Here is a 24,935-nt window from a genome sequence, read left to right as displayed (position 1 = left end):
AGTCATCAGCATAGCTAGTCCTTGGGAATGCATTGGTCTCAATATGGGAAAGTGGGCTGAAGGGTTTGAACCTGGCTCTGCCGTTGTCTTTCGTGGGATCAGAGGGCACAGGCCGGCTCTTCTTTGAGTTCTACCACCTGCTGAATTACACTCGCCCCAAGGAGGGTGAAGACCGGCCTTTCTTCTGGATGTTTGAGAACGTGGTGGCCATGAAGGTTGGCGACAAGCGAGACATCTCTCGGTTTTTGGAGGTGAGGACGTCTGGAGTCTTGATTCTCAGGATAACACAAATGGGAAGGCCCTGCTGACCCTAGGGTGAGGGTTCTTTCCAGGGTTGGGATCGATGGTTCCCCATGGAGAGCATGGCTAGTTGTGAGAGGATGTGGAGATGTTTGATCTCTCACCTTACTCCAAAGCCACTGAAGTCAGATGACTTCAGTACTAGCGTACTTTTGGAGGCACCGTGAGAGCGGACCAGACAGTTTTTACTTGAATTTTTCTCACCTTTATGCTCAGAACTTCTGCTTTAGGCAAAGTAATTATCTTTAAGCAAGATAATTACCTACTGCTTAGTATGCATCAAGCATTGTAGTAAATACTATATATAATATATATATGTATGTATGTTAGTATATAAGGGCTTCCCAGGTTGTGCTAGTGGTAAAGAATCTGCCTGCCAATGCAGGAGGTTTTGATCCCTGGGTCAGGAAGATCTTGAGGAAATGTCAACCCACTCCAGTATTCTTGCCTGGAAAATTCCATGTACAGAGGAACCTGGCACACTACAGTCAATGGGGCCACAAAGGGTCAGACATGACTGAACACACACACACACACACACACACACACACATATACACTTACTACCCCCCGACTTTAAATCCTCTGTTCTGCTAGGGAGGTTCTGGAACTGGTTGGCCCATTCCTCATGCCTTGTAAACGTTGGCCAATCAGTGACAGAAGTCAGATTTTGCCAGCACTGCATTTCCATAACCGGGACCTCATCCATTTTGCTGGATTTTAGTTTTGAGCTGCCTTCACCACCCGTACCCAGAGCTTCTGTAATGATCTGACATGCCCAGGGAATACCGCCTCTTAAAGCAGCCAGTCTGATTTCGTCTCTTTCCCCACCGTTAACAGAGAGACACAGGCTTGGTCCTTCAGACAGATTCTTGAGGGGAATTGGTCAGTCCTTTGCCTGGCAGAAGTCATACCTCCCGCACTGTCAGGGACAGCCTTGCCACCAATGCCACCTGCATTCTGCCCTGGGCTCCCAGCAGCTGCCCTGCTTTCTCCCCACAGTGTAACCCAGTGATGATTGATGCCATCAAAGTGTCTGCTGCTCACAGAGCCCGATACTTCTGGGGCAACCTGCCTGGGATGAACAGGTAACAAGGGGCTCCCAGTGGGACCAGTAACAGCCAAATTAAATATAATGGTATGAGCCATAAGCACCAACTCTTAGGAGAGAGACACATTGGAACCTTGTATCAAGAGCTGCTCTGCTGAGAAAGGCCTCACCCTCTGCTTCAGACCAACCCTAGTGTTATGGTTGAAGCCTGTTAGGCTGTATAGCAACTGCCTGAGAGTTAGGCCAGGATTCCGCAATATACTTTACTGCTGCTCTTCCTACGGACCTGGTGCTTAAACCTGGTACTATACGCTGGAGCAGGCTTTGTTGCAGCCAGGGACACTGCTTCTCCACCTCCCTGTTGTGGTCCATTGGGAAATGAACTTTCCCAGTCTCCTTACCTCCAGGATGAAGTGATGATCCCTGGACCAGGCCTGAGGTGACTGATCAGGTGGCAGAGCTGAGATAACTGTCAGTAGCCAGCCCAAAGCCTGTCTTCTTTGGATTTTCTTAACTGAGTTCTTTACCCAACTTTTCATTAGTCCTGTCATGTTGAAAGCCAAAAAACCAGTGGCATGTCTGACGATTAATTATTAATGTGGCTTCAGGGAGAACAGCCTGCTAATTAAGATACCAAATGTGATGATAATAGGACTTGCAAATGAGTTAGCTTCAAATAAAGATTCTTTAAAAGGAAGTGTTGGAAGCATAACTTTCAGGCATTTAGCAAAGTGTGGACAGAGGTGAGAAGGTACTGGAATAGCTTGGAATTTCTATTGGGTATCTTACGTTTTCATTTGGCTAATCTGCCTGTCAGGTGGAGCAGTGTGTCTGGAACTGCTTCTCAGTCCCACTCCTTAGTGCTCGCTCTGCCAGATGCTGCAGTCCCTGCTGCCAGTTGTGCTGTGACAATGCCAGTCTTGGCTCTAACAGCGCTGACCCTGCCAGTGGGTAGGCACAGGGAAGACAGATGAATTCAGGGTCAGGGGTGGAGAGGGCACTGGAAAAGTTGATGGGGAGACTTCTTATCCCAGCAGGACCGGAAGAGAAGCAGCAGAGGCGTGAAGTTCAGAGTGAAAAGGTCAGGGGTCACAGTCACAGGGTGTTTGCAGAGCAGCTCCAAAAACAGTATTCTAGGAGTCAGGGAGAGGAGGGTGAAACGGGCCAAATTACATGAGGCCTGTGGTCATGGCAACAGTTAAATGTACTCTGGCTCAGGGAATTCAGGTGAGTTTTTCGGTGCATGAGATGTGTTTCTGGTTCTCTGGGATTTCTGGTGGAAGAATAGACTATTACGAGAACGGTAGTGGGGAGGCAGCTCAGATGTAGTTCAGAGGAGGACAGCTCTGTGCTTGTGTTGGTACCAAGAGGTACCATCCACATGCAGTGAAAACAATGAGTGGTGGCTCCAGGAAGGTGTCCTGTGGAATTGCAAAGAGGGATCAGATTCTAGATACTGGGATTTGCAGAACTTTGCCTGAGTTGGGATGAGATGTGAGCTGCTACAGTTGGGATCTATAGGATCAGTGACTCAACCATAGGTCACAGACCAAATCTAGCTAGCCCTTAAACACCTTGGTTTTTAAGATTTCAGTCTTAGAATCAACAGAATGTAGGGCAGAGCTCTGAACCCTTAGCTCCCTTAGTCCATGGAAGAGTTGGGAATGGAGAGAGGGTGAGGTCAGTGCAGTATTTTTTGTTCAGTGGCTCCTCTTGTGGGCACCATGTCCAATGTGACATCTGATTTCTTTTTGGCCTCTGAGTTCCTTACCAAGGGATGCTGTGGTGGTCATCAACCCGGTGCATTCAGACCTCTTCCTTGTTTTCTGCTTTGGACCTGCTTATCCTATCTAAAGTTCTATACATTCTCCTTTCAAGCATCTGTTTGCCTCTCTCTGCATTTGCAGGTTTCAATGGTGAAAGTTACAAGGGGAATTGTAGCCTTTATGTGAACCACTTAACTACTGTCCTTACCTGGACCCCACTATTAAAGCCTCCTGAGGCTGCGTTCCAGCAATAAGCCACCAAATCATGGGTTTGATGTGCTACTTGTAGTGAGTAGACCCACAAAGACGTAATCCAGGCTCCTGAGGCTCAGAAATGGCAGAATTTGCTCAGGGTCACTCATTCAGCCAGTGAGCGGTGGGGCTGAGACTGAGGTGTCTCCTGACCCCTCTAACCATGTGCTTCACCATCCTGCTCTCCTCAGTGAAGGAGCTTTGACTACTGTTACCATTTGGGTAGGGGGAACATTCACTACTACACCTAGGGCTTCCTGCTCCAAGCAGCTAGCCTGTCCCTGACTTTTTTGTGCCCATGCCTGGGCCATTTTTATCATATATCCGTAGCAAGTTCACGGCCAGAGCACATTTTGCAGCTTGGGCTCTCACTCCCACCCTGGGAGACACCGAGCCAAGGCCCTTTTCCAGGCGGTAGAAAGTAATGGGTTTTGGATGTTCCCAGGCCTGTGATAGCATCCAAGAATGATAAACTCGAGCTGCAGGACTGCCTGGAGTTCAATAGGACAGCAAAGGTAAGCAGTGCTCTGTGCCTGGCCCACCACTTGGTGACCTTTCAGTGGGACTCAACCTTGGTGTCCTCCCCACACACAACTCCCCGGTGCTGGGCTTCCTTCCCCACACAGTTCTATCCCATCTTCAAATACAGAGTAGGAGAGGTTCTTGATAAACAAAAATGAGAGACGGCAACTAGACTTGCCCTTTGTGAATGCACGCTCCATGGAGACTCCCAAGTGGGAAATGAGTACACTCTTGCAAAAAAAAAAATATCTGCTATTAAGTCATAAATAATTCTATTAATATCTCCAGAAACTTAATTTTCAAAGCTTCCATTCAGCTAAGTTCCATTCAAATCCTGCTTGACCATCCTCCGTAATCTGGGGGAACTTTTCCTTTTGCTTAATCTTGCTTAGTCAGTAACTGTTAGTTTGACGCCCGTCTGATCTCATTCATGGACACTTTTATCTCTTGTTCTCTCTGAGGCTGGTCCTTCTTGCGCATTAACTTCTCGGGCTTCGTGGGAAGCACAGAGTGTGTCCTTCCATCTCTCCTTGTCTCATTCCCTATCCGAGCCTAGCCCTGCCACCCTCTCTCCCCCACCCGCCCTCCCTCCTCCACCTTCCTTAGGTGCTTCTGAGCCTTGACCCAGAACCGTTCATTCTGTGCTCACTCCATGATGTCATTTTGTTCTCCAGTTAAAGAAAGTACAGACAATAACCACCAAGTCGAACTCGATCAGACAGGGGAAAAACCAACTTTTCCCTGTTGTCATGAATGGCAAAGAAGATGTTTTGTGGTGCACTGAGCTAGAAAGGTGAGCAGGCCTGTTACATGGAAAGGGGAATCAAGCAGACAGCGAGCAGAGGGGTAGAAACGGTGGTTAAGACCAGCAGCAGGATCCATGTAGTCTCGCTGACCTTCTGCGTTAGCAGGGCTGGGAGTCACCTTTCCAGCTGGTGCTTATTTCCTAGCAGAAATGGCCAAAGGACTGTGGTGGTGAGGAATCTGAAACCTGAGGCCATGAGACGGCACATCTGTCTCACCTGGCTGTTACCCTGGCATTTGCCTGCCCTGACGTGCTGGGACGCTAGAAGGTGTGAGGATCCAGCTAAAGGAAACTCTACCAGCAAGCCGTTGCTTCTTTCTCAGGATTCCTCCTGCTGAGTTGCTTGTTCCAAAACTCCTTAGCCAAAGTCTGTCCTCTCCCTTATCCATGTATTTGGCTAAGTCGGGATTTTATCTATTTTGAAGAACCAACTCTTTGATTTAATTTCTCCTGTTCTGCATTTAACTTTTTTTTTTCTTGTTTTATTTTGTTATTGTGATGAAATGGTAGTAAGGGTTGTGAACATTCCTCTTTGCCTTTTTGGTAGTGTCTTAGGGTTATTTTGACAGTATTTTCACTCCAGATAGTTTAGTTCTATAACTGGATGAATTTCTTGGTTTAATTCATAGTATAGGACTAAACCTGGGAAAGAGTGAGGTCCAGTGTGTCTGTAGCCTCTTTCCAGACCTGTGCCTCTTCTCCTGTGGTAGAATGCCACTCAGGAGGCTGTTGGTATGTTTTGTTACCATCTGCCATTTAAGTCCAGCTTGGGCCTTGATCCAGCAATTTGCTTTGAAGAGGGAAAGAAAATGCAGGATGCTTCAGTTTACTCATGGTCAATTACCTGAGCATCTGATGATTGGAAATAAGATCTGTTTTGTGAGTGTCCCTATTCCTTAGTAAGGCAATGGCTTAACTTTCTAGCCTTTTGTGTTGTGAAGATAGGTGCTTGTCTGCTGACTGGCTGGCCGTCTTGGCATTCATACAAGAAAAGTCCAGCGAGCACCAACTACGTGGCAGCAGTACAGGGCAAGTGTGGGGCCGTGTACAAGACAGGTACCCTCCAAAGAGGGACCATGCCCTCATGACAGGCATCTGTGAGCCGAAGAACTGGTGGCCTTGACCTCTGGGGGTCAAGAGGGGGCTCACGGGAAGACCTGGCCGAAGGGACGGGTCAAAGGGCAGGAAAAGCAGAGCTACATGGGCTGCCACAGAGTCTCCCAGAGGCACTAAGCATGCTGATGGGGGCGCATCTGACCCCCTGTCTTTTCACTCTGGTACCCTCCCCCACCCAGGATCTTCGGCTTCCCTGTACACTACACAGACGTCTCCAACATGGGCCGTGTGGCCCGTCAGAAGCTGCTTGGGAGGTCCTGGAGCGTGCCTGTCATCCGACACCTCTTCGCCCCCCTGAAGGACTACTTTGCCTGTGAATAGTCCCCCAGGCACCAGGGCGTGTGGGCAGAGCCACAACCCAGGAGGTGCAGCCCGGCTCTGCCCTTGCCAGCCCAGCTGTGCTTGCGGGGTCGCGCCGAGTACCTCGTTGGGAGCAGAGCTGCCTGTCCCCTTCCTGGCCGGGGGACCCCGAGGTGCCACCTCCTTGTGCACAATACAGACCTGGCTGCTTGGAGCAGCCAAACACGGTGCTTATTTTATCTTCTAAAACTTTAAAACTTGAAATAGGTAGTAAGATGGCTTTTTTTTCCCCCTTCTCCTTTCTGGGTTTACCGCTCAGAGAAACAATGGCTAAGATACCAAAACCACAGTGCCGACAGCTCTCCAAGACTCAGGTTAATGCTGAAAAATCACCCAAGACAGTTATTGCAAGACTTTAATTTTTTAAAATGTCTGCGGCTCCTTGTTTCCAGGAGTGTGCAGTGGTAGACAGGTAGCTAAGGGACCTTTGAAGGGCCCAGTATGGTTTGTTCTGGGGCTAGCATAAGAGGACATGATGTCCATGTCTGTCTTGAGTTTTCCCTGGCATGTCGTCGTCCCCACCCCTACCCCCACCCCCACCTCAGTGTAAAGGGCTGGGATCTCTGGCCCATTTTAGAGTATTTACCACAAGGATGATGATTTCAGCAGGGATGACATCATCATCACATTCAGGGCTATGTTTTTTCCATAAGTCCGAGGGCAGGGCTACCCTTTGCTAAATCCCTCCCAGTGACTGCAATAGAACCCTCTGGAAACTCAGGAAGGGGTGGGCTGGGTTATAAGCTGCCATATATTGGTATAGACAGGTATGGCTTCTCACTGTCTGCCCCCTTTATACCCATGTGAGAGGAGAGGAGGAGGAAGCTTACGTCCCCCCACCCCACCCCACCCCGCACCCCTCCAGGCTACTCTGCAGGCACAGGTCCCCAGTATGACACCCCAACTTCTCAGCCAGGGGCAGAAGCACAGTCCTCGCACTTTCCCCTTCTCTAAGAGACTGCAGGGGGAAAACTGCAATAAAAGCTCAACCCTCCCTCCCTCCTGAGATTTTAAAGTCCTTTTTTATTCCATGATGAATCAATAAATCTTTTTTTCTTTTTAGGGGGAGTGGGAGGTCAGACAAGCTGCATTTCAGAAATGCTGTCGTAATGGTTTTTAACACCTTTCACTCTTACTGGTGCTATTTCGTAGAATAAGGAACAATGTTGACAGTTTTGTGGGAGGTTTTTTTATACACTTTTTTTTTTAAATCTCAGACTTCTATTTTTGTTTAAACATTTTCATAATTTTTGTTTTTTGTAACTGGAGCCACGTAACAAGTATGGGGAAAAATTGTGCCTTGTTTCAACAGTTTGCTAATTTTTAGGCTGAAAGATGACAGATGCCTAGAGTTTACCTTATGTTGAATTAAAATCAGTATTTCTCTAACAATCTGGTGTCCCTTTTGTTCTTTTGCAGATCAAATGGGTGGGGCATGTGAGGGAAAGTGGAAAGGTGGATGGTTGAAATAACCCACCTTCAAGTCCAGTGCAGAAGTTTCACGTGCATGCGAGCTGAGTTGTGCATGCATGCTAAGTCACTTCAGTTGTGTCTGACTCATTTGCCACCCTATGGACTATAGCCTACCTATCTGATTTGTCATGGGATTCTCCAGGCAAAAATACTGGAGTGATTGCCATTTCCTTCTCCAGGGGATCTTCCCAACCCAGGGCAATGTCTCCTGCGTTGAAGGTGGATTCTGAGCCACCTGGGAAGCCCTTTTAAGTACCACAGGTGACCCCCAAGTCTAGTACCATTGTCCCCAAACTCCAATGTATCAGCCTCCCCTGTAAGGCTTATTCAGTGGAGAACAAACCCTACCGCTAGAGTTTCTGATGGCATTAACTCTGAAGTGGAGCCTGAGAATTCCTCGATGCCTGTCCAAGGACCAATCTGGGATGGTGAATGAATTTGTAAACCGTGTTTCCCCAAATAAATAACAAGTTCATTGAAAGCCTTGATGTCTGGAACAGTCATGTGCAGGTTATTTCTCTAGCTATTGGCTAGCTGGTTGAGATGAGCCAAAAATCCCAGGGCTGACCGTCCAGTTCTTTGTCCCTTTGTAGGCTTCTGCACTTTGTTCCACTGCTCCGAAGTTGTCATGTCACAACTGAGCCATGGTCAGTGAGGGGAGTTGCCTCCAGTGAGGGGAGACTTGTTGGGAATGACCCAGGATCAATTTTTAACAGCTGCCTGTGTCCCCCCACCAGTTCTTTGGGTGGACTGTGTTTCTTGCCCTTGGTAAGCTTAACGTTGCAACTCCCTTCAGTAATTCACCTGGGTCCACCCAGAGTCCATTATGTCATAATTCTGTGTCACTACCTCTAACCTTTTGTCAGTGAAAGGGTCCTGATGAAGATTCCAGTAGACTTCCTTGTTCATCTGGTTCCTTTAGAGGAAAGAGGGATGCCCTTGTGCATCAGTTGAATATCTCAGTTGGCACTACTCAGCCTCAGTATCTTCACATGAGATTGGTTATAATGTCACCTCCATGATAAAGTTTGCTGTTCAGTCGCTAAGTCGTGTCTGACTTCTTTTGCAACCCTCTTATTGTCACCCACCTGGCTTCCCTGTCCATGTGATCATTTCCTTCTCCAAGGGATCTTCCCAACCCGGGTAGTGAACCTGCATCTCCTGCGTTGGCAGGTAGCTCCTTTACCACTGAGCCACCTGGGAAGCCCACTATTGGAGAGGTGGGCCTTAATAACTCAAAAGCAGGCTCAGAAATAGTCTGGCCCAGAGTTGGAGTGGAGCATGAGAAACTGTTTTTAGGCACCACTAGGCTAGAACAGCCCAGGTGCAAGTCACCATGGTGAGACATTGGCAATCAGCAAGCCAATCCTGCTGGTGCTCTGCTCAGGTGTTCAGGCCCCAGGGGCCTTGGCTGCCTTATTAAGCCATCTTGTATACAGTGCTGCACCAAGTGCCAGGACAAGATGAAGCGAAATAAACAGCCTCGGCCTCGAAACCCCAAGAGAGGAGATGGACTAGCCGTCCAGGTGAGGGGCCCTTGGGTGTGTGGCCTGCTTGGGAGCAGCCTTAAGGGGAAACCTTGAAGGGTCTGTGGGGGTAGTTCTCTGTTTTCTCAAGATGGAGGCCAGGTTTGGGGCCAAGTGGAGAATATGATGGATATTCTGATCTTGGGGAAGTAGCTGGGGTTTGTACCACAAGTAGACCTTTTCTGAAAATATCTTCTGGTTGCCTGGGGCTGTATCTGGGGGCTCACATTTATCACCTTGGTACTTTTCATCTCTAAAAGGTGAGGATCATAAATCCTACCTGCTTCCTAGGGCTGCTGTGAATGTTTAAGTCTGTAACCTGGGTAAGTTGTGCCTGGTGCCTGGCACACAGTTAAGCCCTCACATGTACTGAATGGCATTGTGATAATAAAACCCTTATAGTGATGGTAACATCAAATATTAATGTATTAATAAAATCTTAAAAAAAGGACAGGTAATTTTCATCTAGGTGTTTCAAAAGAGCTGAGCAAAAGAACTTAGCAACAGCAGTATTTGGTGCTGAAATTGTGTCCATCATCCCACCCTCAACATGTTGGGGTCCCCTTGCTCCTTGTTAGGGAGAGTGAGTGTGGGTGGCTTTGGAGTCTGGCACCCCAGATATCTGTGAAAGGGATCTTCCCTGGGGGTGCTTGACTGACCTCTGAACAGCTCCATGGTTATTTGGTGGGGGTCAGCACTGGACAGAGGGGGTCCCCCACCCTACCTCAGTCCCTCTGGTTTTCCAGTCAGCTGGCTCTTGAGTGATTTTCTGTTCCAGGCTTGTGCTTGGTTGGTCCTTAATTCCTTCTTGCAGCCAGACTGGATGCATCTTCTTGCTTTACCTCCTCCTAGCTTGTGACCTTGAATGTGCTCCATAGCCACTCTGAGCCTCCGTTTATGCAGCTGTAAGACAAGGATAATAACTTCATAAGGTTGATGTGTGGATCAAGTAATTCAGTGCGTGTGAAGCACATGCAGAGGGCTTGTGGGTAGTGAGTGCTGAGTACACAAGAGCTGCTTTAGTGTTTACTGTTTAGAGTCCTCCCAGCAACCCTGAAGTGAGGCAGTGGTTACCGTCATCCCAGGTAAAAGAACTGAGACTCAGAAGTGAGTACCCAAGGCCACACAGCCAGTGCAAAGAAGTTGTGAATTAAAATCTGTTTTGTGAATCCATTGGTCTCCCCTGCATCTGTGTATGTGTGTATGTGTGTGTGTCTGGATTCTGAAATTACCTGCTGCTCTTTGCAGCCTATGATACAATTGACCTTTCTTGCTTCCTTCTTACTTTTTTTCAACTTACCTTCCTTCTCTCCTTTCTTCTTTCTGTTTATTACTGGATTTGGTGGCTGCTTACTGAGTCTTTGCGCATGTTGTTCTCTCCCCAGAACAGTCTTCTCCCCTTTGCCTGTTCCTTCAGTTCTCACCTCTTCCAGGAAGACTTCTTTGCCCCCATTCAAGGCAGTACTAAGAGACATCCTCTAATCTGAGCTGTCCTTCCCTGTGGACTGAAAAAAGAATATCTCAGCACAAAGTACTCTGTATTATTTCTTATTTTTGTACCCATCTCTTCCATGAGCTTGTGAGGTGCTCAAGGCAGATGAGCCCTACTAACATCAGTTTTTAGTTCAATAAGTTTGTCATACATTTGGAAAACTCAGGTTTGAAGTCATAGTTTTTTATTTATTTTGTTTTCAGGGAGGAGACTTACAGTTTAGAGATTACCGCATATATTAAAAGTCACTTAAAAGCACATAGTAAAATCTCCCAACTTTGTCCTACTGGATGGAAATTCTTTTTTCTTTTTACCCTCTGGTCTTTCACAGTTAGAGCTTAATGTGACTCAGACAACCTTGGCTTAACCCCCTTTTCAGAGAGGAGGGTGGAGCCTAAGTAGGTCACGTGGCCCTTTCTCATCTCTCTGCGGCGCTATTGCCTGGGAGGGCAGATGAGTTTTATTTCTGAGGCTCTAGCTCAGAGACCTGTGATGTCCTGTGTCTCCAGAACCAGGTTCGAATGCTAGTCCGACACCTGAGGCCCTTGACTTGGCTTTCATTTCCCACACCCATTCTTCCCCCCGCCAGATGGCTTTCAGGTACTGCTGACAGCATATCAGTTGACAGAAACTGAATATTGACATCAACGGATAGGGACTTTGAAACCATTAACATTGATTGAGCACATACTATGTGCTCATGCTGCTAAGTTGCTCAGTCGTGTCTGACTCTTCACAACCCCATGGACTGCAGCCCACCAGGCTCCTCCGTCCATGGGATTTTCCAGGCAAGAGTACTGGAGTGGGTTGCCATTGCCTTCTCCCTACTATGTGCTAGGAGTGGTCTAAGAACATTACATACATCTCATTTGATTCTAACCTCTAGCAGAGTCAGGATTTGAACCCAAACCTGGTGGCTTTGCTACTTACAAAATTTACTGAAAGCGTTGGAAACTTAACATCCTTGTGTATAAATTGGGGGTAATTAACACAAATGCCCAAATCACTTATGACTATTTTTATTCAATTATCCATATAGTGCTACTATTACTGCTATTACTATAATCATTTGTTACAGGGTTCTTTGCTGCATCCTTTTGTTTGTCTTTCTAAACTAACTCTCGCTAGGTTAACATCTTATATTTTAGGGCAAGTATCATCTCGGAAGCCTTCCCACACTGTTTAGGTGAGGTCAGGTTTTCTTCTGCTGTATACTCTTGGAGCACTACTTACTAGCAAGACAACCCAGCAGTACTGGTGGTTAAAATATTGAAATGCCTCCAGACCAGTTGATAAATAGCTCCTGCCCCAGCTCCCTAACCCATTCTTCCCTGAACATCTCCCCCTGCTTCAGCAACTACTTGGGTGAGACCCAGCCCAGAAGAGGCCTCTAGGCCCCTACTTGCAACACAGGTGCTATATCTCCTGCCACAGCCTGTTCCTGTCTAACTAAGTCTGGTTTGTAATTAAACATGCTCATTGTGCTTAGTGGTGTCTGACTCTTTGTGACCCTTTGGACGGTAGCCCTCCAGGCTCCTCTGTCCATGGCATTTTCCAGGCAAGAATACAGGGGTAGATTGCCATTTCCTCCTCCAGGGGATCTTCCCAACCAAGGGATCCAACCAGTGTCTCTCATGTCTCCTGCATTGCAGGCTGGTTCTTTACCGCTGAGCCAGCAAAGAAGCCCTTGTAATTAAACAATGATGTGTAATTATTTATGTGCTTTGCCTTCCCTGACAGATTGGAAACTTTAAGAGCTCAGAGGCTATGTCTGTTTCTTCAGTCAGTTCAGTTCAGTTCAGTTCAGTCGCTCAGTCCTGTCCGACTCTCTGCGACCCCATGAATCACAGCACGCCAGGCCTCCCTACCCATCACCAACTCCCGGATTTCACTCAAACTCATGTCCATCGAGTCGGTGATGCCATCCAGCCATCTCATTCTCTGTCGTCCCCTTCTCCTCCCGCCCCCAACCTTTCCCAGCATCAGAGTCTTTTCCAGTGAGTCAACTCGTCGCATGAGGTGGCCAAAGTATTGGAGTTTCAGCTTTAGCATCAGTCCTTCCAATGAACACCCAGGATTGATCTCCTTTAGAATGGACTGGTTGGATCTCCTTGCAGTCCAAGGGACTCTCAAGAGTCTCTCCAACACCACAGTTCAAAAGCATCAATTCTTCGGCGATCAGCTTTCTTCACAGTCCAACTCTCACATCCATACATGACCACGGGAAAAACTATAGCCTTGACTAGACAGACCTTTGTTGGCAAAGTAATGTCTCTGCTTTTTAATATACTATGAAGGTTGGTCATAACTTTCCTTCCAAGGAGCAAGCGTCTTTTAATTTCATGGCTGCAATCAGCATCTGCAGTGATTTTGGAGCCCCAAAAAATAAAGTCTGACACTGTTTCCACTGTTTTTCCATCTATTTCCCATGAAGTGATGGGACCAGATGCCATGATCTTTGTTTTCTGAATGTTGAGCTTCAAGCCAACCTTTTCACTCTCTTCTTTCACTGTCATCAAGAGGCTTTTTAGTTCCTCTTCACTTTCTACCATAAGGGTAGTGTCATCTGCATATCTGAGGTTATTTATATTTCTCCCGGCAATCTTGATTCCAGCTTGTGCTTCTTCCAGCCCAGCGTTCCTCATGATGTACTCTGCATATAAGTTAAATAAGCAAGGTAACAACATACAGCCTTGACGTACTCCTTTTCTTATTTGGAACCAGTCTGTTGTTCCATGTACAGTTCTGACTGTTGCTTCCTGACCTGCATACAGGTTTCTCAAGAGGCAGGTCAGGTGGTCTGTTTCTTGGTCACCACCAAATCCCTAGGGTTTGATTAATCAGGTAAAAGAAATATTTGCTGAACATATGAATCAATGATATTTTGACAAGAAAACCAGCTCAAAACTTGGATCAATCTTTGTGATGCAGGGCAACTGATCTCTCTGACTCTCAGTTTTCTCTTCTGTAAAGTGGGTGTAACTCATTCTTTGAACAAGTCTCTAAGACTCCAAATATCAGGCTCTTGGACACCGTGGGAACAGGATTGAGAAGATTCTTGCTTCCGTGGAACTTATGGAAAAGCAGACAATAAAGGCATAAACAATTAAACGAGATGACTATACTAAGAAAAAAACGGATGATAAGATTACAGGGTCATTCTAGAAAGAAAAGTCGCAGAATATGTCTCTAATGTGACTTTTAAGTCCTTCCTCAAAGCGCCTATCGATTTATTTTTTATCTAATAATCCATTTTTTGTAGATATTCATTGTAAAATCAATTTTTTGGCTACTGGGGTGGAGAATTTGCAACTGGATCCCTCCTTCTAGGCGGGTCACATCTGCCCGAGGTGGGATCTCATTGGTTGCGGCGCACCTCGCGCAGTTGCATTGCCCCTGCAGCCGGCGCCCCGCCCCTAGGGCATTCCAACCGTCGGTCAAGCTTCGGGCTCCGCCCCCAGCGCGCGGCTTCGTCCCTCTCTATAAAAGGAGCAGGCGGGCGATGACGAGCCTTTACGTCGGCGCGTAAGGGGGGGTTGCGTGTGAGGTCATCGCGCGAGCGGGCGGGCGGGGTCAGGCGGTTTGAACGAGACGAAGACGGAACCGGAGCCGGGTACGGGCAGCGGACGCGGTCAAGCCGAGAGCCGGTGAGCCGGCTAGCGGGCACGGGGCGGTGGCTGGGGGGCGGCTGGGCGGGCCTCGAGCCGAGCCGAGCCCCAGCGGGCCTCGCGGGCAGTGCTGGGGCCGCTCCTCGCGGCGGTGCGGTTCGGGCCGGGTGGGGGAAGGGCGGGGCCGTGACCCGGCGCGCGCGGGCTGGGGGGCGCGCGCTCTTTGCTCCGCCGTGGGGGGCGGGGCGTCGGGCCGGAAGTGGGGGCTGCCGGTCTGCGGCGTGGGGGCTTATGGGCCGCGGCCTAGGCGTGGAACCAGACAGGAGGCAGGAGGTTCCGGGGTGATTGGGCCGGGTAGGGGGCGTGTGTGGGTTTGCAGTGGGCCTGCTGGAAGTTCTGAGGACTCCCCCACTGTAGGAGACGGGGCCGCTGATGATTTAAGAGTCCAGGTTTTGAAGTCCAACCTCTGTTGAATTCCCTGCTGTGCGACCTTGGGCAGGTGCTTTAACCTCTCTGGGCCTCAGTTTCCTCATCTGTAAAACGCGGGAGAAAGATAATGATACATGTAGAAAGGTCTTGTCCCCAAGTATGGGGAAAAGCAAGCCAACTCCCTGAACTTTTTCCTTTCTTCATCAGTATTTGTTGAGCGTCCAGTGAGCGCTAGGCACTGTGTTAAGCACTGGCTATACACCCAGGAGCAGAAGGGCAAAGGCCTGCTTTGTAGTAATCTACATAGTGGTGGGGAGACCGAAAATGAAAAAATAACATGGAAATGAGAAAATTAATACATGGAAAAGAATTTCATATGATCACTGGTGAGACAGTATAATAGGGTTATATGAACAATGCTTTTTCAGTTCCTGGTTTCACAGCTGACCTGGGGTGCTGCAGGGCAGAGCTGGGCCTCTACTCCATTTTGGGATTGAAACTCCTGAAGTCCATTGAAGGAAGATGCACCAGGCTTGCCATCCGCCTCTCTGATGGGGTATCTGTAAGAGTAGTGATAATAGCAGCTCTTTGCTAACTGGGCACTTGCTGTGTGCCAGGTGTTGTGTAGTTTTATGTCATTTAATATTGCACTTGTCTCTTAACAGATTTTATCTTCATTTTACAAATTAGGGGACCGAGACTCTGAGAGGTTATTTGCTTTATGGTGTCCAGCAAGTGGCTGAACCCAAGTCTGTGACTCTTTGAGTCCAGACCCTTAATCTCTGTATTATGCTGCTTCCCTGAGGTCCAGATCTAGACAGTGTGTTTCCAGTGTGCCCTTTATGATGGTGTATATATGTATATAGTTTCTGTGGCTGAGAAATGTATAGCGGTTCTGGCACATAGGTGCGCTTAGGACATGCTGTGTTTTTCACTTAGAGTTTTAGTTAATCCTCACTGCCTCCTCGGGATGCGCAGATGAGCTATTTGTGATCCGGAAAGGTGAGGTATTTGCCTAGGGCCATATTGCTTTTTTTTGGGGGGGGGTCCCCCACCCACCCACCCATCCATTCCATAGTGCTCAGTATGGTACCTTGAAAGTAGGAAGTGCTCATCAGCCAGCCTTCAATTGGAGTGGGTTTGGGAGCCTTTAGGAGAGGCTTTATATGGAGAAGTAAGGGGAGGCTTTTTGAAGGAAGTTTAAACGTGGATCAAGGAGGGTGAGGTTTGTGTGGTGATCTTGGGGTCTTTCTTCCATTGAGGCCAAGCAGAGGAATCCTTATGGAGGAAGAGAGTGAGCTGTCGCTAACTGTAGCTAAGGCTCTGAGAGCTGGTCTCTTTTGACTGCTTGGAAGAGCAAATTAAATAGTTGAGTCAGTGGATCTTTATTGCACATCCACAGGGTGCCTAGCCCCATGTATTTAGTGGCTGTAGAGTTTGCGGAGCACATGGGGCCAGGTATTAATGTGCTGCTAATAAAAGAGTTTTAAATTTATGATGAGGAAAGGCCATTAACGATTTCTGAGCTGAGGTGTGGTCAGGAGACACACGTGGCTTTACCAGCTGCTTACATTTTATGGCAGCATGATACACACAGTACCCGATGGATGTGTGTATCAGTGTCGCCAAAATAGATTACAGGTGCTCGCCCTGGGACAGTGATGGTTTTTGTCTGCATGTGTTTCTCTTTGATACCACACAGTCTGCATTTCATTTCTTCCTTTAGGGATTTTAAACACAGGAGTCACTTGGTCTGATTTTTGATTCAGAAAATTCTCCTTGGCTGTTGTATAAAAACAGTTTGAGACAGAGACTAGTTTGATGTCTGTTGCAGTGGATGGAGGTGAGAGATGGCAGTGACAGGTCTCAGGTGCTGTTTTTGGCACTGGAGATAGAATAAATGAGACAAGGTCTCTCTCCTGGACTTGTTTGTTCAATACCAAACCATTTTTTGTACCTTACCTCATTTAAACCTCACCTCAGATAGGGGGCATTCACTCACAGGATAAGTGAGGTGTATTGAAGTAAAGTAACTTGCCCAAGTTCATACAGCTGAGTGAGAGCCTCATGTTCAAACCCAGGCTTCAAATTACTCAGCTCTTTGCATAGAGCAAATTTCCTACTGGTTCAGATCCCATCTGGGAATGATTCAGAAATGAAGAGTTAATGACAGTTGCAGAGGTTTGAATGAAGTGCTGTGGGAACATAGGGATTAATTTCCCAGTGGAGTCAGGAACTAAATTGTCTTGACTTCTTGTATAACGTGGTTTTATCATCTGAGTTTAGGTAAGAGAGTTGATAATTTGCTTTCTGAGACACATTTTTCTCTCTTTGACATTGTCCTGCCAGCCTGAAAACAAGTAGCCTTTACTGAGCCCACTGTCTGTAATGTGCTGTGCCAAGTCCTCGGGGGAATGTGGGGTTTGAGGACACAAGCCTGATAAGTCAGGTATCTCTCCAGGCCTGTTCATAAAGAGGAGGTTGTGTGGTAGATCTCCATCATTTCCTCACACTCTGTAGCTGTTTGACTTGTGAGGTGTGCTGGAGACACAAGGGAAGACTAGCTAGGCCCTTGGTGGAGGAATGAAGTTCCACAGGAGAGCTCAGAGTCCCGTGGTGGTTCCAAATTGTCCTGAGGTTTTCTTCCCCCATTGATCATATTGATGTCACATGAAATGAGGAAAATTACAAGAGTCGGTCATCGTGAAATTTAGTATTTTCTAGCAGGAGTCCCCAACCTCCAGGATTTAATGTCTGATGATCTGGGGTGGAGCTGATATAATAATACTAGAAATAAAGTGTGCAATAACATAATGCACTTTGAATCATTCGAAAACCATCCTGCCTGCCCCTCCCGCCTTTCCCCAGTCTGTCCATGGAAAAACTCTTCCACAAAACCAGTCCCTGGTGTCAAAAAGGTTGGGACAGCTGTTCTGTAGTCATGAATCCTCATGGTAATTGCCCAGGAATCTCATTTAGGTCTGGATCCACCTGCTCTTATCTCATATTGAATCTTTTCTTCCCATTATCTGTTCACCAGCAGTCTGTGACCTTTTTCAAACTTAAATAAGAATGTGATTCTCCCCCATTTAAATCCCAGGAAGAGATTCTTGAACAGTTAAGGGATAACATCTGAACTCCTCATCATGCCTGCAGAGTCCTAACAGGATCTGGCTTCTTCACTTTTCCCACTTCTGTTCCTCCTCACCCTCCTGCACATGGGGCTGTCTGCTAAGCTCCTGGTGCTTAGTAGGCCTGCAGATGGCCTCCTATCCTCAGTAGGTTCAGCAGAGAATTTTACTAAGGACTCTTCTCTGTGAGGTCATTTGCCAGCACCTCTGTAGTACTTAGGTTATAGAAAAGGTTACCTTTTTTATTGTAAGTCTTTAAGAAAATTTAGAGAACTTCGTAGTGGAAACTATAAAGAGAAATTAATAAAAAGCCCACCATCTGAGGAAAACTGGTATAAACATTTTGATGCATTAATGGATAAATGAATTGACATTTTCTAAGCACAGTTTTATACCAATCACATTAAAATGGGACCTGAATTTTAGGCTGGCTGGTGTTAAGCCATTCATTTCGGGTTATGTTTACTCCTGGAAATCTAGGCTTGTGGCTGGAATCCTAGGTCTTTGATTTGGCGTCTTGGGGAAGAATGGGGGTGAGGCTTCCAAGTCGAGTGTCCTCATAACTTCTGCTCTGGTGACTCAAGGAAATGCTTGCGCTTTCTTACTGCCCAGTAATGCTATCCCTTCTCTTTCCTCACGTGCTGTAGAAGATGGCAGTGAACGTGTACTCAACGTCGGTCACCAGTGATAACCTCAGTCGACATGACATGTTGGCCTGGATCAATGAGTCTCTGCAGTTGAATCTGACAAAAATCGAACAGTTGTGCTCAGGTAAGAGAAGTTCATTAGACCCCTTTCCCCAGGAAAGCCTGCAGGTCCTTCAGGGATGCACAGGTTGGTCCATGTTTGATTTCAAAAGCCACAGGTTCGGGTTCTGTGTTAGGGCTGCTCTGTTTGTTTCAGCCTTGCCTTGGTTCCACTTGTGAGTGAGACTGTGCTTGAAAGGAGCCTGCGCTCTCCTGGCCTGTATGTCCACCATCTCCCACTGTAGCAGCTCCATTCTGAGGCCTGCAGCTTACTTAGCCTCAGCTGCTCCATCTGCACTCTTGCATCCAGATTTGAAGTGACTTATTTGAGGACAATAATTGTAATTGTTCTAGTTCTGTATTAGTTTATCAGTGGCGTTTCTTGATCCCACATAACTCAAAACCAAAGTCGGGCTGGTTTGCCATTTCAGCCACAACTTTATTGAACTACTGTTTATTAAGAATCTGACAGAGAATTGCTGATTTAGAACAAGAATTGCTGATTTATGTTAGGGTTATCAAAATTGGATTTACCCCAGGTAGGAGGTGGTGTCAATAATATGACAGTAGAAGGATGAGCTGTATATCCTGCTGCTACTTGAATTCTTATCTTGATCTTGGGGTGGAGAATTAGAACCTTCAGCTTCTCCTGGTAATCATAACAGTTATTTAATTGAACACTTGTGTACCAGGGTTATGTAAGTGTTTTCAAATATCTTTTTATCACTGTACCTCTGTGAGGTGGCCTCTTGATGAAAGTGAAAGGGGAGAGTGAAAAAATTGGCTTAAAGCCCAACATTCAGAAAACTAAGATCATGGCATCCGGTCCCATCACTTCAGGGCAAATAGATGGGGAAACAGTGACAGACTTTATTTTTTGGGCTCCAAAATGACTGCAGATGGTGACTGCAGCCATGAAATTAAAAGATGCTCACTCCTTGGAAGGAAAGTTATGACCAACCTAGACAGCATGTTAAAAAGCAGAGGCATTACTTTGCCAGCAAAGGTCTGTCTAGTCAAGGCTATGGTTTTTCCAGCAGTCATGTATGGATGTGAGAGTTGGACTATGAAGAAAGCTGAGTGCTGAAGAATTGATGCTTTTGAACTGTGGAGTTGGAGAAGACTCTTGAGAGTCCCTTGGACTGCAAGGAGATCTAGCCAGTCCATCCTAAAGGAAATCAGCCCTGAATATTCATTGGAAGGATTGATGTTGAAGCTGAAACTCCAATATTTTGGCCACCTGATGCGAAGAGCTGACTTCTTTGAAAAAACCTGATGCAGGGAAAGATTGAAGGCGAAAGGAGAAGGGGATGACAGAGGATGAGATGGTTGGATGGCATCACCGACTCAATGGATATGAGTTTGAGTAAGCTCTGGGAGTTGCTGATAGACAGGGAGGCCTGGTGTGCCGAAGTCCATGGGGTTGCAGAGTTGGACACGACTGAGCGACTGAACTAAACTGAACTGTGAGGTGGGGATGTTTATTAATCTTATTTTACAGATAAGAAAATGGGCTTAGAGAAGAAATTGAATAATAAGTATAGGGTTAAACAACCAAGAATAGATTTGAGACTTGAGCCATATTTGAAATCAAGAGCCCATGTCCTTCAGCCTCTGTACTGGTTCTTCAGACTTTTCTTTTATCAACTAGTGCCATTCAGATCTCCTTAGAATTATTGCTTTCATTTATATGAAAATTTTCTAAATGAATTCGGCTTCTGTACTTCCTTATTTTGTAGCTGAGTCTTGGTCTTAGTTTCATTTGCTGGTCTTGTTACTTCCCCTCTGAGATTTAATCCCAGTTTTATAGATGGTCAGAGAGGCTCGTTGTGAAGTCGTACAGTGACACGGGGTGCCCAAGAGTCACGCCTACTAGACGTCAGTTGCACTGTTAGTCGTAGGTGCTGTTAGATCTGTGCTGCTTTTCCTCTAGTTTCTTTTCACCACCACATCCCCTTTTGTTGGAGGCTTTTAAAGCACTTGTTTGCCCCGTGATTAATGACTAATGGGGGGGATGAGGTCATCTTAATTTTGATTGGAGCCAGCTTTTTCACCAGCAATTTCTCCCTGAAATTTGTCTCTTTCTATAAATACACTTCCAGATGTATTTCACTTAATTAAAAAATGAGATTTCTTTTCACGTGTGGGTAAGCTGTACATGTTCTGATCTGGCTCCAGGGTTCTCTCATTCAGTCAGGGAGCTGTCGTCGGTAGTCAGGATGGGCACGAAGAGACTGCAGTCTGCTCTGAGCTGTGTGACTTTGAATGGGACCCTGATGTTCTGGTTCTTCATCTGTAAACTGGGATAAGTGAAGCGAAGTGAAGTCGCTTAGTCTTGTCCGACTCTTTGCAACCCCATGGACTGTAGCCTACCAGGCTCCTCCATCCATGGAATTCTCCAGGCAAGAATACTGGATTGGGTTGCCATTTCCTTCTCCAGGGGATCTACCCGACCCAGGGATCAAACCTGGGTCTCCTGCATTGCAGGCAGACTCTTTACCATCTGAGCCACCAGGGAAGCCCTTAGGATCTGGTTCACCTGTTGGGCTGTTGTGAAACTCACCTGTAAAAATAGCTCTCAGATACAGATTCTGTGCCAGCCCCTGGTTGTGAGCCTAGGTTTCTTAAGGGACAGGACACATTGTTGTTTTACAGAGGAGCCTGCATGGGGCACAGCTTATGCATTATAGCGCCTGAGTTTGCATCCAGATGTTTCTGGCCTCGTAGCCTGTACTCTGTCTGCTGTGTACATGCTTTATCTTTTTATTTATTTTATTTTTTTGACTGCACTGGGTCTTCGTTGCTGCCCATGGGCTTTCTCTAGTTGCAGTGAGTGGGGGCTACTCTAGTTGGGATGCACAGGCTTCTCATTGCCATGGCTTCTCTTGTTGCAGATCATGGGCTCAATAGTTGTGGCACATGGGCTTTTTTCCCCTTGGCATGTGGGATCTTCCTGGAGCACCTTCCCGTTGGCAGGTGGATTCTTAACCACTGGACCACCAGGGAAGTTCATCCATGCTATATCTTTTGGAAAAGAAGCATTTGGAAGAGAGTTGAACAAATTGAAATGTATTATCAATTATAGCAATATTGTTTCCGTAAAAATCTGTGAAGAGTTTGAATTTTGCCTGCTGCCTGCCATTTTTCTTATTATAAAATGCTTTTTCTCAGTGGAACATTCAGAATACTTTCTGTGATTTGTAAACAAACTTCTGTTAACAGCTTGTTCCCCTCTTGAGAGTGGTATGGGGCTTTTCTGAGAACGTAGAGGTTGCATTGTGTTTCATGTTGGTGTTTAGGAAATGGGGTCTCAGCTTCCAAACAAGATGAACTGTAGACACTGTGTCCCTGAAGAAGGTCTGCTCCCAGGGGATTGGAGTCAGGGAAAACAAGGCTCCTCAGATCCTTGTGTTTACTGAGTCCTGAGGAGAATCCCAGGGACCTTTATCATTGGTGCCTGGTCCCTCCTGATCTTAGCTTCGTTAAGCACAGAGGCATGTACACCAGAATTCTCTGACCATGTACAAGCTTTGAGAGGTAGGAATAGGTTTTCCCCTTGAGAGGGCAAAGCCCTGAGGTTCTACACTATTCATGTGCTGGCTGCCTGTGAAGTGGCTGAGTTTTATCAGCATCGTGTGCTCCCTGCCTCCGATGGTGAAAGGAACCTCTGCTTGGCTCTTGTGGTGAGATACGGTGTGAAGGACTTCAGTGATAGGGTTGGCTGGTTGATTCAAGGTTCATTATGTTCTGTAGTCTGTCTGTTTTGGAGAGTTAGTCATCAAGTATTTTGGAAAGATACTTATCAAGAAAAAAGACCCTGGTCACAGAGAGTGATTGTGATGAGGGATTGCTTGTGTCAAAGGGGGGATGCAGGAAAGGAAAGAAAAATAAAGATTTCCCTGGTAGACTAGTGGTTAGGATTTGGGGCTTTCACTGCTGTGGCCTGGGTTTAATCCCCGGTTGGGGAACTAACATCTCACAAGCCTGGTGGCAAGGCCAAAAAAAAAAAACGAGCAGGGAGAGGGGTGAAGAGTGCTGATTGTTTTCCATTCCTCCCTCCCTCCCTTTGGTTCCAGTCCTGATCAGGCCCTCTGCACTTTTCCGAGGGCCCAGCATGGTGCTCTGAGTGTGAATGTCCTCAGAGCGCCCTTCTTGCCTTCCCCTGTCCAGGCCAGCCAGCTTCACGCTTCCTGTGCTCTGCTGAATGGGAGAGGTGTTCAGATGCTCCTGGGCAAATGCTAGGTTTCCTTTTTTCTTAGCTTATTGTGGGGCCCTAGTGGCCCTTTAGTTTATAAATCAGCTTGTCAGTCTTGTTGTGGAGCCATTCTGGGAGTGAGAGCATGCCCCTGACCCGGCCTCTCCCACTTTGTTTTCTCCTCAAGTTGACTCCCTTTTCCATTTTGAACCTTAATTCCACCATTCTTCCAGTGTCTCAGGCCTGAGAAGCATCTTTTGAGGCTAACTCACAGAGTTCTCTGGGTCTTCTGCAGGGTCTTTTGGCTGTAGCCTTTTCTCAGTTTGCAGGCTGTTGCCACAGTGGCCTGCAAACTGGGTCCTACACACCTCTCTGCTTGTCCGATGGTAGTCTGGGCTCTTCACTCCTCTCTCCTTGTCCCATGGTTGTCTACAGCCTTTTGAAGAGACCATTTTTATTGAGTCACTCCTCTGCTCACAGAAGTATCTCTTTAAATTTTTTTGCTTAATTCTTCAAATACCTCTTTGTGTTAATTGAAGCAGAAGACAAACTTATTTTCTTCTAAGTAATTAGGTCTTAATTAGGTCTTCTTTATAGAAATGTATTAAAAAAGAAAGCTAGCTTAAAGCACAACATTAAAAAAACTAACATCTTTGCATCCTGTCCCATTACTTCATGGCAACTAGAAGGGGAGAAATTGGAAACAGTGGCAGATTTTATTTTCTTGGGCTCCAAAATCACTGCGGACAGTTACTGCAGCCACGAGAATAAAAGATGCTTGCTCCTTGGAAGGAAAGCTGTGACAAATCTATGTAGCATATTAAAGAGCAGAGACATCACTTTGCCGATAAAGGTTCATAGAGTCAAAGCTTTAGTTTTTCCAGTAGTTATGTACGGATGTGAGTGTTTTACTGAAAGAAGACTGAATGCCGAAGAATCGATGTTTTGGGAAATGTGCTGGAGAAGACTCTTGAGAATCTGTTGAAGTGCAAAGAGATCAAACCAGTCAATCCTAAAGGAAATCAACCTTGAATACTTATTGGTAGGACTAATGCTGAAGCTCCAATACTTTGACCACGTGATATGAAGAGCTTACTCGTTGTACAAGCCCCTGATGCTGGGAAAGATAGAAGGCAAAAAAGAAGAAGTGGGTGGCAGAGGATGAGATGTTTAGATGGCATCACTGACTCAGTGGACATGCATTTGAGCGAACTGGGTGACAGTGAAGGACAGGGAAGCCTGGTGTGCTGCAGTCCATGGGGTTGCATAGAGTCAGACACGACTTAGCACTGAACAACAACATAGAAACATTAAGAATAAAACTAATCTCTTGTACTATCACAGTGATAATCACTGTTATCTTTTAATTGTATTTTTTCCTTTAATTAATGTTTTATTTATTGAGCTCTTACCATAGGTCAGGCACTTTTCAAAGTGCTTCACCTGTATAACCTGGAAGGTAAGGTCTGTCATCCCCATGTTATAGATAGAGAAACTGACAGAAGTTAACTGACTTGTCCAAGGTTACTGATTTTACCTGTATCTTCAGTATTTTCCATAATTTTAAAACGTAATTGACATACGTTTTGAATAACCAAGTCTCAAAATGGTTTAGAATTCAAAAGAAACAAAATGATAAACAGTGGAAAACTTTCCTGTGAAAAGTAAGAGCAGAAGTAACCAGTGTTGTCAGCTGGGTGGCCTCCAGAGAGGGTGTGTAGGAGCGGAAACATCCATCTGTGCATATTGTGTGTGTGTGTGTGTTCTCTTTCCCCTATTTTACAGAAGCAGTGGCGTCTTTGAGCTCATTGGACATTCTGGCGAGAGTTCCATTATCCGTGCAGTGTGTGTCCTTTCTTTCTTTTATGGCTCTGTAGTACCATAATTTCTTTGAATCAGTCCCCTATTAATGGACATTTCATTTATTTCCAGTCTGTTGCTGTTACAGACTGTTGTAGTAAGTATCAAATAAAAGCACACAATGTTGTACAGTTTTCTTTCTTTTAAAATTAAAATAGGGTAGTTTTTCTCACGTTGAGATGTCTTCAGGCTGACTTTTAATGTCTGCATTAATGACGCCTCACAGCCTTCTATTTCCAAATTGTTTTGGTTATTTATTTTTTTCTGATGTCTGGACAGGTACTATTTCCAAATTGTATTCATC

At 46.3% G+C, this 24,935-nt stretch overlaps 2 protein-coding genes across 6 annotated transcripts in view; both read left to right on the top strand.

The window, feature by feature from the left end:
• DNMT3B (DNA methyltransferase 3 beta) overlaps positions 1 to 7,991 on the top strand; it is a 34,948-nt gene extending 26,957 nt beyond the window's left edge. For 2 of the 4 annotated variants that reach the window (XM_088843849.1, XM_088843848.1), the window contains 3 exons: positions 103 to 251; positions 1,302 to 1,387; positions 5,991 to 7,991. In XM_088843849.1, coding sequence (XP_088699975.1) covers positions 103 to 251; positions 1,302 to 1,387; positions 5,991 to 6,132 — 377 coding nt within the window. In that variant the 3' untranslated portion in view covers positions 6,133 to 7,991. Of the gene's footprint in view, positions 1 to 102; positions 252 to 1,301; positions 1,388 to 3,813; positions 3,884 to 4,564; positions 4,684 to 5,990 lie in introns of those variants that run through there. The other 2 variants (XM_088843851.1, XM_088843850.1) reach the window with 2 other exon arrangements.
• Positions 7,992 to 14,167: 6,176 nt separating this feature from the next.
• The window catches only part of MAPRE1 (microtubule associated protein RP/EB family member 1), a 32,606-nt gene continuing 21,838 nt past the window's right edge, over positions 14,168 to 24,935 (top strand). The window contains exons 1-2 of one of the 2 annotated variants that reach the window (XM_055435472.2): positions 14,168 to 14,309; positions 18,478 to 18,601. In XM_055435472.2, coding sequence (XP_055291447.1) covers positions 18,481 to 18,601 — 121 coding nt within the window. In that variant the 5' untranslated portion in view covers positions 14,168 to 14,309; positions 18,478 to 18,480. The remainder of the gene's footprint in view (positions 14,310 to 18,477; positions 18,602 to 24,935) is intronic. The other variant, XM_055435480.2, reaches the window with a different exon arrangement.

The sequence above is a fragment of the Moschus berezovskii genome, chromosome 15, assembly GCF_049115385.1.
Source record: "Moschus berezovskii isolate FMDL1 chromosome 15, NW_MosBer_1.0, whole genome shotgun sequence".
NCBI classification, from domain to species: Eukaryota; Metazoa; Chordata; class Mammalia; order Artiodactyla; family Moschidae; genus Moschus; species Moschus berezovskii.
Note: the sequence above shows the minus strand (reverse complement) of the source record. Positions and strands in the feature narration are given on the sequence as shown.